Source organism: Schistocerca gregaria, chromosome 2, assembly GCF_023897955.1.
Source record: "Schistocerca gregaria isolate iqSchGreg1 chromosome 2, iqSchGreg1.2, whole genome shotgun sequence".
Lineage (NCBI taxonomy): Eukaryota > Metazoa > Arthropoda > Insecta > Orthoptera > Acrididae > Schistocerca > Schistocerca gregaria.
In genome coordinates this window covers 636,830,559-636,848,982 of record NC_064921.1, presented here as the reverse complement: position 1 = coordinate 636,848,982, position 18,424 = coordinate 636,830,559, and the positions used below count along the sequence as shown (strand labels likewise).

At 39.0% G+C, this 18,424-nt stretch overlaps 1 protein-coding gene across 1 annotated transcript in view; it reads left to right on the top strand.

The window, feature by feature from the left end:
• Window positions 1-18,424, top strand: part of LOC126334669 (esterase FE4-like) — a 212,270-nt gene that overhangs the window by 54,316 nt on the left and 139,530 nt on the right. The window contains exon 2 of the mRNA XM_049997135.1: window positions 10,047-10,184. Coding sequence (XP_049853092.1) covers window positions 10,047-10,184 — 138 coding nt within the window. The remainder of the gene's footprint in view (window positions 1-10,046; window positions 10,185-18,424) is intronic.

Sequence of the window (18,424 nt, the reverse complement as noted above, 5' to 3'; positions counted from 1 at the left end):
GTAGGTATACTTGTAATTTGTTGCCAGTTCTTTTAACGAGTTATACTTAATTTAAGGCTGAAAATAACTTTTGCGTGATTTGACACTTCCAAGTACCATAGCTCAATGAAACCACACATAGAAAGACACGCTACTGTATAATACAAAAGATAACTGATAATAATATGCAATGAGATGAACAATAATGACACTTTTATTGAAATAAAACAATTACTCTGAAGTTCCCTGGGCTCTATAAAAGGGAATACATGGCTCTTAACAGGGTGCATGATCACTGTGGATGCCAGTGCATGCTCTGCAACATGCTCCCACGCTGGCAACAATATTGTTAAGAAGTTCCTGCAGCAGGGCATTCCATTCCTCCATCAGCGCAGTTGTTAACTGCTGGGTGATCACTGGTGCATGTGGGTGTGCTCCAGTATTTCTCCCCAACACATTCCACATGTGCTCGGTGGGATTTAACTTGGAGAAATGAACAGGCCCGTCCATTCAACAGCAGTCCTCTCAATCCAAGACCTCCTCCATCTGTGCTGTTCAACGGAGTCAGCACATTTTCATTCTAAAAAAATGAAGTCAGGTCCGTTTGCACCGCTGAAATGATGCATATAGCGGAAGAGTACAGTGTCACAATAACATTCACTGGTGAATATATCATGTTCACAGATTGGGGACAATGTTTCTGGGGGCATTACATGTTCTCACCTCTCACTGTATGAGAGTGCATCCGTTAATAACTACTCAGACTGAATCTGTTCTCATCTGAGTAGAGCACACAACCCTACTCCTCACTGGTCCAGTACTAAATGTTCTTGGCATCATTGGATATGGTGTCACCAACGTCCAGGTGTTAAAGGAACGCAATTTACTGGTCGTTGGGCAAAGCAGTCATACCATGCAGTCACCATACCGCTGAGGAGTGAGATTGTGTGCCTTTCAGTCGTGTTAAATGTGGTTGCAACTGTATCTACTGTTTGACGTAGGTTCTTTCTTGCCTGTTCCACAATATAGTGGTCATTTACTGCAGTAATTGACTATGATCCGTCACATCCTCTCCTTTGGACAACAGAGTCTGTTAATTGGAATGCTCCCCATGTACATGAAACAATGCTGTGAGCGATGCCAAACTCCTGGGCTACTCTTGTCACATTTTGCCCTCCTTCCAATTTATTGATGATTCTTCCACCTGTGAAGTCGCCCAAAAGTTGTTTCTGGGACACGCTGCAATGAGAAACACCAACAGAGTGCACCATAGCTGCTCGCTGTTTGACACACTGTCTTTTCCCATTCCTTCAAGTGCCTCACATTATGGAACCAGACGATTTGGCGCTATAGTCACATTGTATGACGTCCAGCTTTTGTACTTGCGCGGGAGACCTCTGGCAACATGTTCCCATACTTTCATTCATTTCCACAAAGTTGTTAATAAGTTATGTTACTTTACCTATCTTGTCATTAAGTTTGCAGAGCAGAGCATTAGTCTCATACAAATACTATCTTCTGGCAAAAAAGAATATGATAGTACCGTTCCAAAAATTGTTGGTGACCATTGAATTATATCGAATATGTCAGTCAAATGATTTTTTCATTAACATAAGCAAGCAGGGCTAACAGATAACATTACATCGGCGCTTCCAAGATATAGGGAAGCAAGTCTGCCCCAGACCGAACCTGCTTTCTGATGGAGCTGGCTGAGCCAGCCCCACTGGATGTCATTTTTAGGCAGTTTTCCACATGCAACTATGTAAATAATGGGCTGATACCCAGGTCCTACCTCAGACATACATTAAGCAAGTATTTAGAAAACATTATCATACGTGAGAATAGATTTATTCTAGATGCAAGCAGATGGGGTGCACAGATTCTGTATCAGTGGGAGTGGTGGTATCAGGAAAGGACGTCCAGCTGCAAATGCTGCTTCAGCTCATATAACAATGGTGACCTAGTAGAAGATATCGGAAAAAGACAAATGAAGAAGAAGAAGAACAAGCAAGAAGGGCTTTTGGAACCATACGAGTACAGCTTTAATCTGAACCACTTTCTTGCTGCGTCAAAATTAATTTAATTATTGTAGATTCACAGTTCAGTGATATATGTTGTATGCATACATGATAATAAACAAAATTTGAGTTCCCTAAGAGCATTCTAAGATAATGCAATTGTATGCACATAGGTCACATTGTAAGAAAATTGTATCAAAACTCATGAAAAGTTGAAGATGGTTAGTAGTTGGTGCAAAGGCTGGCAGCTAACACTAAATATAAGTAAATGTAAGGTATTGCATGTAAATAAATGGTAATACCGGTACCTAATATCATTTGAATACAAGATTCACATTCATTTTCTGGAAGCTGTCCATAGCCATTTAGTATCTTGTGGTATGTGTGTCGAACAATTTTAAGTGAAACAGCGATTTAAACTGACCTGCCGGCTGTGTGACCGAGCGGTCGGCTGTGTGACCGAGCGGTTCTAGGCGCTTCAGTCTGGAACCGCGCGACCACTACGGCCGCAAGCTCGAATCCTGCCTCGGGCATGTCCTTGGGTTTGTTAGGTTTAAGTAGTTCTAAGTTCCAGGGGACTGATGACGTCAGATGTTAAGTCCCATAGTACTCAGAGCCATTTGAACTAAACTGACCTGTGAGGAAGGCAGATACCAGACTGAGATTATCCTCCGCCACCCACCATAAGCTGGCTTGCAGGGTATAGGTATAGACACAAATGCGTGGTGTTTAGCAGATTTCATTAATTTGGGTACCGGAAATATCCTGAGGAATTGTCATTTGCCCACAAAGAAACTCACTTACGAAACTCTTGTTTCACAATTTATTGAGTGTTATCTGTCTTTCTGTGAACGGCACAGATATGTAAGGTTCAAAGAAGTGAAAAAATTTTCAAAAATGGTTTGTTCAGAGCAGGGTTGACCACAGCATGCCAAAATTCATGCATGCAGTGTGTGTGTGTGTGTGTGTGTGTGTGTGTGTGTGGACCACTGGTGAACCCAGGGCCGGCCTAGAACTCGGCTTTAGTCGGTGCTTTTCGGAAGCCACAGAACAGCTCGACATTTCATTTAACATTGCAGTGTGGCATTTTGTGGTTGGCACAATTCTCTGAGTTTGGCAGAATCATGATGTCAGCGTTGTTAACCCTTCGCTATTTGTTCACGGTATGAGATACGTTCACAGGTCCATTGTGGCTGTTTGCACAAAAAGAGGCAGTTTACCGGTCTGTCATCACAGTCCTTCACAATGAATGGGAATGACAGAAGAGAGGGATGAGAATAATCAATTCGCATAAGCATACTACTTATTTGCTACGAAACTAAATTATAGTACCACGCAGAAAGAATTTAAGCATTTAAATGACAATGAAAGAGCAAAAAATTACAACGATCAGCAGGTGGGATTCAATTTTCTGCGCACCAGTACAGTTTAAGAAGGTTCAAATACCTTTTACATCTTGATATTTCATCGTTTATTCTCTCTTCTGTGCAGAAATTAATATTTCATGTGTGTTTGGGTCCATAGATGAAGTATAAATGAACACACCAACATTATAGCTTGACTGTGTTCTTCATACTCTTCTACAATCGTTCCACCTTGTAAAACTGACAGCAATCTCATCCTGCCTTGATGGATCAAATGCAAATCTATGTTGAGATTGAGATATGCAGCAGCTGAAATGGCTGTTTGTGTGAGAACTGGGAATGGGTGTTGGGCAGGTGCACTGCAGACATGTTTGTAATGCACTGGGTGTTGGAACTGTCCCATGTAACTCAGTAATGGCTGTAGAAGGAAACAACAGAGAAGAGATAAGGTACTCTATTTCTGCAATGTTCTGTAAAGGTTCGCAGCCCCCAAGATTGCAAAATTACACCGAGACTGCCAACAAGAAACCAGTATAAATTACCATGAGCAACATCATAACCAAATACTGTACTATTTACTAAAGCCACATTGTTTCCCCTTGCATTTAGCAACGTCAAATCTGTGGTTGAGTAGAGAAACAGGTGACACTTCTGTAATCAATGAAAAGTCTACCACAGATTCTAGGAGGGGGCAAGTGACACCTCTTGCCTCTCCTTTGGATGCCTATGACACAGGATGCCTCACTACAGAATGTGGAGGTCAGAGAATTGCCTGGTCTGTGACAGATCTGATGACAGAGTACAATGCTTGTGTAGACACAAAAGTATCAGAACACACTGTTCAGCTCTCATTGTTGAACATGGAACTGTGCAGCAGATGATCCCTACATGTTTTCAATGAAATTGTCAGTTAATAGTTGCAGAGAGCATCAGATCATCAGGATTGCGGCGTGGATCAATGAAGAATGTTCATTGCCCAGTTGGATGAATCAACTTTCTTATTTCACAAAGGTCAACAGTCATGTCTGGGTATGCTGTCATCTAGGTGAATGGCTGCTTGAAAGATGCACCAAACTATGGATGCAGGCCAATGGGGCAGTATTACCTATGAAGCTTTTCACCTGGGTCCCCATTGGAGTTGTGGTAATAATTGGAGCCAGCTTGACAGCAGTGGACTACGTAAGCTTTGACACTGGCCAGCTACATCATTTCATGCTTGACATCTTCTCTGATGCTAACAACATCTTCCAACAAGATAACTGTCCATTTCAGAAGGCCAGAATTGTATTACACTGCTCTTAGGAGCACAGTAGCGTTCTTGGCCACCAAATTCATCTGGTCTGAGCCCTGTGGAACATGTCTCTAACACTATCATTACCAACATTGTGCCCACAAACTATTCGCCCATAATTTGCAGGAACTGAATGGTTTTTGTATAGACATCTGGTGCCATATACCTCAGGATAACTACCAAGTAGTAGCTGAATTGGTGACTTGTAGAATCGCTGCTGCACTATGTTCTATAGGTGCAATGCGGTGGTATTGGAAAGTTTCATAATGTTTCAGCTTATCATGTAAAACTTGCACTGCAGATATTGTGGAAATGGAAAGTACTGTTGACATGGAGTGTTTACAGAATGGATTTTTTGTCAGGGGCTCTGATCAACAACTTGTAATAATACTTAGAAAGTGTATTATTTGTGCAACCATACACTTTTTTAAATGGAACATTGCCTATTGACATTAACAACCTAAAAGCAGGATAAAGCACAACGTGAAAGGTGTTTGTTGCAGGATTTTAGTGTGAATTTTTATGAGATATTGTATTTTGAAAAGTTTCCACATCAATACTTGTTTGTGCCATTCAGCTTGTTACCAGGTCTAATGTTGTTATGTTTGCTTACAATTTGCTTGTGAGTACCTTGAGTGCATTGTCAGTTGCTAGTCAGTTAGTGTGTGGCAGTCCAAGCAGTAGGTCTTGACTGGACGATGGTATTTACTAATGCAGAAAAAGCCAGCACACTCATGATGTATGTGGAGTGTAGGATGAATGCAGTTCATTGTTCTACTGTGTATGCAGCAAAATATCCAGATTAGATTAGATTAGTTTTTCGTTCCATAGATCCATGCTGAGGAGATCCTCATGGATGTGGAACATGTCAACTTCTTCTATTATTTTTTTTAGCTGAAGTAACAATACTAATAGTATGAATATAAACAATACATCATTTGTTTCTATTAAAAAATTCATCAATGGAGTAGAAGGAGTTGGCCACTAGTAAGTCTTTCAGGCTCCTTTTAAATTGATCTTTATTTGTAACTAAATTTTTTATGGACCCCTTTTTGAGCTAAAGTAAGTGCTTTTAAGTCTTTGTGCAGATCATTTTTGTTCCTGGTATTGTATGTATGAACTGAGCTGTTTGTTGGAAAAAGAGATATATTATTTAGGAAAAATTTCATTAAGGAGTAAATATACTGAGAGGCAGTGCTTAGTATACCCAGTTTTTTGAAGAGGTTTCTACATGACGTCCGTGAATTTACTCCACAAATAATACGTATTACACGCTTTTGGACTCAGAAAACTTTTGTTTGACTTGAAGAGTTACCCCAAAATATTATACCATATGACATTATGGAATTAAAGTACGCAAAGTATGCAAGCTTTTTCATTTTCATGTCGCCTATGTCTTTCTAACACTCAAATTGCAAATACAGATTTGTTAAGGCGTTCCTGTGGTGTGCTCCTCCCAACTGAATTTATTATCAAGTTGTAATCACAGGAATTTAAGACTGTCAACCTCTTCTATCTGCTCTTCTTCATAATTTATGCGTATGCTGGGTGGAAACCTCTTACAGGTTCTGAATTGCATATAGTGAGTCTTTTCAAAGTTTAATGTCAATGAGTTGGCTTTAAACCATTTATTAATATCCATGAAAATATCATTAGCAGATCTTTCTAGAACTACACTCGACATACTATTTATTGCAATACTTGTGTCACTGCAAACAAAACGAACACTGCTTCTGGCAGTGTAAATGATGAGAGATCATTGATGTACACAAGAAAAAGCAATGGCCCTAAAATGGATCCTTGTGGGGCACCACATGTAATTTATTCCCATTCTGGTGATGACTGATGACTTAATTCACTAGTCCCTTGTACTGACACCCTTTGTTTCCTGTTCGCTAGGTATGACTTGAACCATTTTGCAGCACGCCCATGACACCATATAACTCTAATTTATTTAAAAGGATGTTGTGGTTCACACAATCAAATGCCTTTGACAAATTACAGAAAATACCTGCTGCTTGTAATTTATTATTTAATGAATTAAGTACATTTTCACTGTACATGTAAATAGCCTTCTCGATATCAGAACCCTTCAGAAATCCAAACTGTGTTCTTGATAATATGTTATTTGTGGTCAGATGGTTGATAAGCTGCCTGCACATTACTTTTTCTAAAATTTTTGAGAATGCTGACAAAAGTGGAATCGGTCTGTAGTTTGATGATATCTCTTTAGCCCCTTTCTTGAATAGAGGCTTAACATCTGCATATTTTAGCCAGTCAGTAAATGTCCCAGTTATAATTGACTGGTTACACAAGTAACTTAGAATTGTACTAAACTCAAAAGAACATGCCTTAATTAACTTTGTTGATATTTCATCGTAACCACTAGAATGCTTTGTTTTCAAAGATTTTATTATGGAAGTTATTTCTTTTGGTGAAGTGAGTGACATATTCATGTAGCTAAAGCTATTTGTAAAGGCTAGTTTCAGATATTCAAGGGTATTATTTACTGATCCTGACAATCCCATTCTATCAGTAATGGATTTAAAGTACTTGTTAAATAGATTTGCCACACTATGCCCATTGGTTACTAATGTGTCATCTACCCTTAATGCTATTTGCTCCTGTTCCTTTCTGTTTCTACCAGTCTACTCTTTCACTATATCCCATGTTGTTTTTATTTTGTTCCCTGACATTGCTATCTTCTTCTCGTAGTGCATTTTTTTAGATGTCTGAATTACTTTTTTAAAAATATTTTACAGTATTCCTTGCATATAGCTAAATCACCAGTATTGGAGATATTCTTGGTTGACAGATACATTTTCTTATTTGTCTTAAGGAAATCTTTATTCCTTGCGTAATCCATGGTTTTATTACACACTTCTGTTTAATTTGAGTAACTTTTAGAGGAAAACAGTTTTCAAACATGGTACTGACATTGTTCATGAATGTATTATATTTTTCATTCATGTCATGGACACTATAAACATCTTTCTAGTTCATATCTTTGAGCAGTTTTCTGAAACACTCAATTTTTGGTTGACTGACTACTCTCCTGTACTCAGACTTAGCAGTCTTGATAATCTGCTCAGAATTTACATCTAAAACAAACAGACATCAAATATCTCACCAGTTATTTATCAACCACTTCAACCAGTTATGTGAAAGTGGTAGTGTAACACCTAGACAACGTAACAGAAGGAAGCTAGTGATAACAGAAGAGGGGGAAAGCCAATTCTGCAGCATTTGAAGACAGCTCAATGTTGTATAGGACGCATGGGTCCCCAATATGCTCATGGTGTATGGAGAGTGTAAGGGGAATGCAGTTTGTTCTTGTAGAGTTTATATGGCAAGATATCCCAATAAATGTCAACCATCTCAGCTAATATTTATCAACCATCTGTGTAAAAGTGGTAGTGTAATACCCAGACAGTATAATTAATGTTCTTGCTGCTGTTGTAGTTGATATGCATGTTAGCTCCTGTGCAATCACACGAGGAAGTGGCATTAGTCAGGCAAGTGTCCTGAGCATTATCCATCAACATAAGTTCCATCTCTATCACACCTCTCTCCATTAGGAGCTGCATGGAAATGATTGTGAGAATTATGTTAACTTCCGTACATGGGCATTAAGACAGGATACTGCAGATGTATCATGTATCTTGTTTAGTGATGAAGCCATATTTACCAATCATAGCCAGGTAAACCACAAACACATGCACTGTTGGTCTATTAGCAATCTATGTTGCATTTGTCATGTGGGACATTAGCATCCATGGAGTATAATCATGTTGTGTGAAATAGTGAACTATCAGCTCACAAGCCTGTTCTTCATGGACGCACTGAACGAGCACAAGTATCGCAACCTCCTAACAGACCATCTTCCATGAATGCTAGATGAAATTTGTCTGCAGACTATGAGGAACCTATGGTACCAGCATGGTGTCTGTCCAGTGCACAGTACATGGAGTATTACAAACTGTCTTCATAAATTGTTTCCAAATCATTGCATGGGATGCAGAGGACCTGTACATTGGTCAGCCCTTTCCATGGACTTGATGCCTGTAGACTTTATTTCTGTGGGGAAAGCTGAAAGACCCTGTCTACAAGGTCACACCAACTACAATCAATGATATACAACAAAGTATTACTGCAGTCTGGTCCATTGCAGCAGCTATACCATACCAGACTAGAAACATGTATTGCCACTGCCGCTCATCATTTTCAACATAACCTGTGATGGTCAGTTCTCTCATTATTGGTCAGAATACACATAACTAGTGTATGTTCTTGTATAGTTCTTTAGTGTGTGCCACCCCAGGTACTGTACAAGTGTCAGTGTGTGAACTTTTCAAAATATGATATCTCATTAACAACTTACACTAGAATCCTGCAACAAACACCACTGACATTCTAATTTAGCCTACTTTTAGTCTGTTAATGTCAATAGGCCTCTTCCATTTAAAAAACTGTATGTCTGCATAAGAAATACATTGTCTACATCTTATTACACTCTATTAATTGTCTAACAGTATGAACCCCTGGCTACAAATCCATTCTGTGGAAACCACATATCAATAGCTCTTTCCATTTCGACAATATCAGCAGTGCAAGTTTTAGGTGATTCACCCTGTATACTATTGAGCAACATATGTAGACAGCTTAATTTCCTTGTTACCACACTGAATTGAATGTTGTCATGATCCTGACACTTTTCTTGCAGAACACTAAGTCAACAACATGCTCAAAAATACCATCATCCTAATAAGACAGAGCTATTTTAATTGCTCATCCATTATTTATCTGAGTTACATTCTCTAAAAATACTAAGCTAATACATCTTCATCAATTTATTAAAGTGATGTTATACTGGGCTTCTTAAATAGATGAAGTTAGTAGGGATATTAAAAATATTTAAACAAGACATTGTCTTTTTAGTTTTTAAATGAAACTTCAAAGCCTCAGTTAAAGCAAAATGTTGTTGCTAATGTAACAACACATTTAAACAGCTAATATAAATGTAGCATATTTGCCTATTGATATGATGAAGATGCTGTATGAATTATAATAATTCATATATTCTGATTTTACTTTCCTGGCAGTCTACGGATGAGGATATTTTTATTCACTAATGTAAGAATTTCTCCAAGATACACTACCATACCTGGTGTTCCATATTACTGCTGTCATTTGTACAAACCTATTTCTCCTCTTAGATGTATCTCTCAGAAATATTGAATTATCTACACTGATTTTCTGAAAAGATTTGTGCACGTCCCAGAAATGGTAGTTGTTGTATAACAAGAACAAATTTCATACATGATAAATAACAGTTGTACTACAAATACTTGCATCTCACACAGCTAAACAATAGCCAATTTTTTTTTATTGCAGCCACCAAAACCCGCGCAGACATGGAAAGGTGTGAGGGATGCTCTAAAATTTGGAAGTCGATGTGTTCAGCTCGACTTGCTCAGCAATGAAGATGTGGGCAGTGAGGACTGCCTTTACCTCAATGTCTACACACCAAAGGTAATGTGTCTATCTGTTTTTAAAATCTGCAGTATTATATGGATGTATTGCCAAACACACTGCATCAACAGCTTTACCAAACGAATCCTTAAGTCTCTATTCCCTAAGCTAGGCTATTACAGATCAAGTGTCCATCTGTGGGCAGGTGGACACCCAAAGGCACAAATGGGCTGGGGTGGAAAACAGCTGTTGTGTGGATAGTTTTGCAGCTGGGTCATAGTGTGCATGACTGTACTCTGCTGGCGAAATGCACATGGGTACGTTTGGCAAAGTGGCTCGTGCATGCACTAACACTTGCAATAGATCACCTGGCAGGTAGCCTACCCTTCCTCTGTCCGCCTGTAAGCATGATGAGGGGTGTCCAGGGGAATCATTGCATGATGTGGCAGCATTGGAAGAGCCTGCCGTAAGCCGTGTTCACACTGTGTGCCAAACTGAGCCAGGCAGGTATGAGCTTGGATATGTCAGATCAGAGAAATTCAGAATACTTTTGGATGGTTTGATACCTGCAGCAAGCACACATCCTATCTGAAGTTTCTGTGCATGTATCAGGAAGCCATCTATTCCTGTTTGTTGAAAACCTTACCATAGAAAGCAAAAAGTAGGAAAACTGAGAGATAAAACTGAATGGGAACTCTTATCGCCATAAGAAGGGCTACGTATGTAGTCTAAAACAGTTTCTAATTTCAGATTCACGTGAAAGCTCTGTCACAAACTTCTGCAAAGTACTGGCCATATGTTAAGTCAATGAATGGATTGAAACCTTCCATACAATTTATCATGGATCTGTCTGGTGTTCAAACTGAAGACAGCAGTCAGAAAGCCAAACTATGAAATTCCACTTTTAAAAATGTATTAATGCATGAAAATAATGTTATATCAGTGTTCAATAACTGTCACCTTTGCAAATGAGAGATATAGTAAGAAGCACTTGCTATACTGAAAAACAATTAGGGCTATTCAATATACTGCTGAATTTGATCCTTTTATAGATCATCAAAATGGCAAAGTAGTGATGGCTAGAGCTCAAGTGTTAGGATGTAGAGGTGTATATCACTAAGGGTAAGACAGATATTGCCTGTTGTTGTTGTGGTCTTCAGTCCTGAGACTGGTTTGATGCAGCTCTCCATGCTACTCTATCCTGTGCAAGCCTCTTCATCCCCCAGTACCCACTGCAACCTACATCCTTCTGAATCTGCGTAGTGTAGTCATCTCTTGGTCTCCCTCTACGATTTTTACCCTCCACGCTGCCCTCCAATGCTAAATTTGTGACACCTTGATGCCTCAGAACATGTCCTACCACCCGATCCCTTCTTCTAGTCAAGTTGTGCCACAAACTTCTCTTCTCCCCAATCCTATTCAATACCTCCTCATTAGTTACGTGATGTACCCACCTAATCTTCAACATTCTTCTGTATCACCACATTTTGAAAGCTTCTATTCTCTTCTTGTCCAAACTATTTATTTCTATGTTTCACTTCCATACACAGGTACACTCCATTCAAATACTTTCAGAAACGACTTCCTGACACTTAAATGTATACTCGATGTTAACAAATTTCTCTTCTTCAGAAACGCTTTCCTTGCCATTGCCAGTCTACATTTTATATCCTCTCTACTTTGACCATCATCAGTTATTTTGCTCCCCAAATAGCAAAACTCCTTTACTACTTTAAGTTTCTCATTTCCTAATCTAATTCCCTCAGCATCACATTCTGTAGGCAACATTCTATTAGAACTAGTGACGGCCTTGGGAGAGCCAGTCCTGACAAAACTCTGCCATCTGGTGAGCAAGATTATGAGACAGGCAACATACCCCCAGACTTAAAGAAGAATATAATAATTCCAATCCCAAACAAAGCAGGTGTTGATAAATGTGAAAATTACCAAACTATCAGTTTAATTAGTCACAGCTGCAAAACACTAACGTGAATTATTTACAGACAAATGGAAAAACTGGTAGAAGCCGACCTCAGGGAAGATCAGTTTGGATTCCGTAGAAATGTTGGAACACATGAGGCAGTACTGACCCTATGACTTATCTTAGAAGAAAGATTAAGGAAAGGCAAACCTATGTTTCTAGCATGTGTAGACTTAGAGAAAGCTTTTGAGAATGTTGACTGGAATACTCTCTTTCAACTTCTAAAGGTGGCAGGGGTAAAATACAGGGAGCAAAAGGCTATTTACAATTTGTACAGAAACCAGATGGCAGTTATAAGAGTTGAGGGGCATGAAAGGGAAGCAGTGGTTGGGAAGGGATTGAGACAGGTTTGTAGCCTCTCCAAAATGTTATTCAATCTGTATATTGAGCAAGCAGTAAAGGAAACGAAAGAAAAATTTGGAGTAGGTATTAAAATCCAGGGAGAAGAAATAAAGATTTTGAGGATTGCGAATGACATTGTAATTCTGTCAGAGACAGCTAAGGACTTGGAAGAGCAGCTGAACGGAATGGACAGTGTCTTGAAAGGATGAACATCTAGAAAAGCAAAATGAGGATAATGGATTGTAGTCGAATTAATTCAGGTGATGCAGAGGGAATTACGTTAGGAAATGAGACACTTAAAGTAGTAAATGAGTTTTGCTATTTGGGGAGCAAAATAACTGATGATGGTCGAAGTAGAGAGAATATAAATGTAGACTGGCAATGGCAAGGAAAGCGTTTCTGACAAAGAGATATTTGTTAATATTGAGCATAGATTTAAGTGGCAAAAATCATTTCTGAAAGCATTTGTATGGAGTGTAGCCATGCATGGAAGTGGAACATGGATGGTAACTAATTTAGACAAGAAGAGAATAGAAGCTTTTGAAATACAGTGCTACAGAAGAATTATGAAGCTTGGATGGGTATACCATGTAACTAATGAGTAGATACTGAATAGAATTGGGGAGAAGAGGAATTTGTAGCACAACTTGACTAGAAGAAGGGATCAGTTGGTAGGACATCAAGGTATCTCCAGTTTAGTATTGGAGGGCAGTGTGGAGGGTGAAAACCATAGAGAGAGACCAAGAGATGAATACACTAAGCAGATTCAGAAGGATATAGGTTCCAGTAGTTACTTGGAGATGAAGAAACTCGCACAGGATAGAATGGCATCGAGGGCTGCATCAAACCAGTCTCTGGACTGAAGACCACAATAACAACATTTATTGAGAATTCCACAAACTGTGAACAGTTCCATGGGACTGAAAAAAGCTGTAGATAACTCATCTGTATGAAATGGTGAAAGAATGAATGTACACATTTACAGACCGATATTGCTAAATAATCAGTTGTGGAAAACACAGGTTGTCTTAGCTATGCAAGATATCTTGCAAATAGTAAATATAGTGGATTTTGTCTTCCTAGAGTCCTGAAAGGCAGTTAACACTGTGTGATATTGTAAACTGATTACCAAAAAAATGATCAAATGTAGTGTCTTCACTAATATGGAATAGGCTCAACAAATTGTTGCTTAACAAAACTGAGTATGTTGTACCAGACAGTGAATTTTCAACAGAATATAAGGAGTATGAATATAATGTGTGTGACCAAAGGAAGCATAATAGAATCACAAACTTTTCAATATATGGTACATACATGACTCATCAGATGTATTCAGCAGCATATTCTGGTTGTTCACTGGCTTTGCTGTTGTCTGCACGGAAAAATTGTCACTGGATTACCATGAGGAGATGCAGTTCAATTCAGCCATTATTTATTCAGGTACTAATGAAATGAATTCTAGAATACTCTGACAGTGTTTGGAGTACTTTATCATGTAGGCATGACGGCATATGTTGTATGAATTAAGTAGCAACAGTAATAGGTCAGTATAAGCTATATCTAATGGAGACACTTGGGAAACTTAAATGGGGATCTTAAGGAAGGCAGTGTTGTTATTGCAAAACGCTCTTGGGTAAACATCTTGAATAATAACTGCTGAAATGCTCTTGTAAATAAGTTACTCAATGCTTGGTTTCATAGCCTAGAGGTCACATTAAATATGGTGAATCATAACAGTAAAGGTGCAATATTTAAATTTATTGTCATGATTCACCATATTTAACCTGATGATGCAGTTTCTAGGCTACAAAACCAGTTGTTAAACAAATTGTTTACAAGAATGGCCATCTGGTTATAAGCCAAGAAGTCTACTAATGGCTGTGGCTGTCCCTGATACAAAATAGTGTGTAGATTTGCGTAATACTAATGAACAGTTCAACTGCCTTTATCATGTTTTCCACTTTGGAATTATTAAAATAAGAAAACAGAGTGTTTAGAGGCAAACAGACTCATCATGTTCTGTATGTGGAAGCAATAGCTCAGAAAATCACAAATATTGGTAGGAAATACTTTCTCTGTACACAGCAGCTTGTAGAACACAAGTATAAATGTAAACCTTTACCTGTAGATCATGCAAGCATCAGTGAGAAACATTTGAAATCTAATATGAATCACTTATCAAATAGGGCCACTGGTATAACTGGTAGCATCAGTACATAGATTACTTTATGTTGTAATGAAACACGATGCATTTAAGTCTTGGGACATGTACTCTTTCCCTCCCACACATCAACATTAACTTTTCCTGTCCCTTCAAAAGTTTCAAAAGCTTTAAGTCATGTAAGATATTCAAAAGAAATTTTTTTTGCTTATCTTCATTTTCTCTTGTTGTTGACTGGAGTTGTCATATCTAGGGGTTCATTCTTGAGGCTGAAATTTCGATTTTGTAAGTTCCTGATGATTTGAATAATGTTTAATAATTTTGATTTTTACTCTGAATATTATTTTTTTCCACATTTTTCAATATCACACCATCTTTACAATTTCTACTTCTTGGATCAAGGAACAGTCGGAATTATAGTTGTAAATTGTTGTAGTTGCGCTGGAAAAGTCCCTGAGCTTCAAGCGCTAATAGAAAGCACAGAAGCTGATATCGTTATAGGTACAGAAAGCTGGCTAAAGCCTGAAATACGTCCTGCAGAAATTTTTACGAAGTCTCAGACGGTGTTCAGGAAAGATAGATTAGGCAAAATTGGTGGTGGAGTGTTTGTGTCTGTCAGTAGTGGTTTATCTTGTAGTGAAGTCGAAGTAGATAGTCCATGCGAATTGGTGTGGGTGGAAGTTATACTTAACAGCCGAATTAAGTTAATAATTGGCTCCTTCTACCGACCCCCAGACTCCGATGATACAGTTGCGGATCAGTTCAGAGAAAGTTTGAGTCTCGTAACAAATAAATACCCCACTCATACGGTTATAGTTGGTGGGGACTTCAACCTACCCTCGGTATGTTGGCAAAAATACTTGTTCAAAACCGGTGGTAGGCAGAAAACGTCTTCCGAGATTGTCCTAAATGCTTTCTCCGAAAATTATTTCGAGCAGTTAGTCCACGAACCCACACGAATTGTAAATGGTTGCGAAAACACACTTGACCTCTTGGCCACAAACAATCCAGAGCTGACAGAGAGCAACATGACTGATACAGGGATTAGTGATCACAAGGTCATTGTAGCTAGGCTCAATACCATTTCTTCCAAATCCATCAGAAACAAACGCAAAATAATTTTATTTAAAAAAGCGGATAAAGTGCCACTAGAAGCCTTCCTAAAAGACAATTTCCATTCCTTCCGAACTGACTATGCAAATGTAGACGAGATGTGGCTCAAATTCAAAGATATAGTAGCAACAGCAATTGAGATATTCATACCTCATAAATTGGTAAGAGATGGAACGGACCCCCCGTGGTACACAAAAAAGGTCCGAACGCTGTTGCAGAGGCAACGGAAAAAGCATGCGAAATTCAGGAGAACGCGAAATCCCGAAGATGGGCTAAAATTTACAGACGCGCGAAATTTGGCACGTACTTAGACGCGCGAAATTTGGCACGTACTTCGATGCGAGATGCCTTTAATAGGTTCCACAACGAAACATTGTCTCGAAATTTGGTAGAAAATCCGAAGAAATTCTGGTCGTATGTAAAGTACACAAGCGGCAAGACGCAGTCAATACCTTCGCTGCGCAGTGCCAATGGTACTGTTATCGACGACTGTGCCGCTAAAGCGGAGTTATTGAACGCAGTTTTCCGAAATTCCTTCACCAGGGAAGACGAATGGAATATTCCAGAATTTGAAACACGAACATCTGCTAGCATGAGTCTCTTAGAAGTAGATACCTTAGGGGTTGCGAAGCAACTCAAATCGCTTGATACGGGCAACTCTTCAGGTCCAGATTGTATACCGATTAGGTTCCTTTCAGATTACGCTGATACTATAGCTCCCTACTTAGCACTCATATACAACCGCTCGCTCACCGATAGATCTGTACCTACAGATTGGAAAATTGCGCAGGTCGCACCAGTGTTCAAGAAGGGTAGTAGGAGTAATCCATTTAACTACAGACCTATATCATTGAAGTCGGTTTGCAGTAGGGTTTTGGAGCATATACTGTATTCAAACATTATGAATCACCTCGAAGGGAACGATCTATTGACACGTAATCAGCATGGCTTCAGAAAACATCGCTCTTGTGCAACGCAGCTAGCTCTTTATTCGCACGAAGTAATGGCCGCTATCGACAGGGGATCTCAAGTTGATTCCGTATTTCTAGATTTCCAGAAAGCTTTTGACACTGTTCCTCACAAGCGACTTCTAATCAAGCTGCGGAGCTATGGGGTATCGTCTCAGTTATGTGACTGAATTCATGATTTCCTGTCAGGAAGGTTGCAGTTCGTAGTAATAGATGGCAAATCATCGAGTAAAACTGAAGTGATATCAGGTGTTCCCCAGGGAAGCGTCCTGGGACCTCTACTATTCCTGATCTATATAAATGACCTGGGTGACAATCTGAGCAGTTCTCTTAGACTGTTCGCAGATGATGCTGTAATTTACCGTCTAGTAAGGTCATCTGAAGACCAGTATCAGTTGCAAAGCGATTTAGAAATGATTGCTGTATGGTGTGTCAGGTGGCAGTTGACGCTAAATAACGAAAAGTGTGAGATGATCCACATGAGTTCCAAAAGAAATCCGTTGGAATTCGATTACTCGATAAATAGTACAATTCTCAAGGCTGTCAATTCAACTAAGTACCTGGGTGTTAAAATTACGAACAACTTCAGTTGGAAGGACCACATAGATAATATTGTCGGGAAGGCGAGCCAAAGGTTGCGTTTCATTGGCAGGACACTTAGAAGATGCAACAAGTCCACTAAAGAGACAGCTTACACTACACTCGTTCGTCTTCTGTTAGAATATTGCTGCGCGGTGTGGGACCCTTACCAGGTGGGATTGACGGAGGACATCGAAAGGGCGCAGAAAAGGGCAGCTCGTTTTGTATTATCACGTTATAGGAGAGAGAGTGTGGCAGATATGATACACGAGTTGGGATGGAAGTCATTACAGCATAGACGTTTTTCGTCGCGGCGAGACCTTTTTACTAAATTTCAGTCACTAACTTTCTCTTCGAATGCGAAAATATTTTGTTGAGCCCAATGATCATCAAAATAAAATAAGAGAAATCAGAGCTCGAACAGAAAGGTTTAGGTGTTCGTTTTTCCCACTCGCTGTTTGGGAGTGGAATAGTAGAGAGATAGTATGATTGTGGTTCGATGAACCCTCTGCCAAGCACTTAAATGTGAATTGCAGAGTAGTCATGTAGATGTAGATGTATAATACCACAATTTACGTGGTTAGTGTCAATCATACAAACATGTTCAATTCCATCAGGGGCATTCCCACTGCTCCTTACATTCTGCAGTACTCACAACACTCCAAAGAGTTTACAAAGCAAAAGAATTCATAAACTTTCACGACAAAAGTAGAATTATCACCAAGACATAACATTATTTTGCAAATGAATCCAGAAATAAATTTAATAAGTAGCATTTGATTGTGCAACCAATAACATGAATTTTAACCATGCCAGACATTTTTAAATTTCAAACATTTCCAAAAGAAGAACAATTGTAAATGTATGTACAGAGTACTAACAAATTAATTTCTTTTTACACATTATAGCCTGAAAAATAATACATTGTATTCAAAACCATATGAAATTCTTTCAGTTAAACAGCTGATATATTGTTCAGAATATAATAGAGGGAAACATTCCACGTGGGAAAATATATCTAAAAACAAAGATGATGGGACTTACCAAACAAAAGCGCTGGCAGGTCGATAGATACACAAACAAACACAAACATACACACAAAATTCGAGCTTTCGCAACCGGCGGTTGCTTTGTCAGGAAAGAGGGAAGAAGAGGG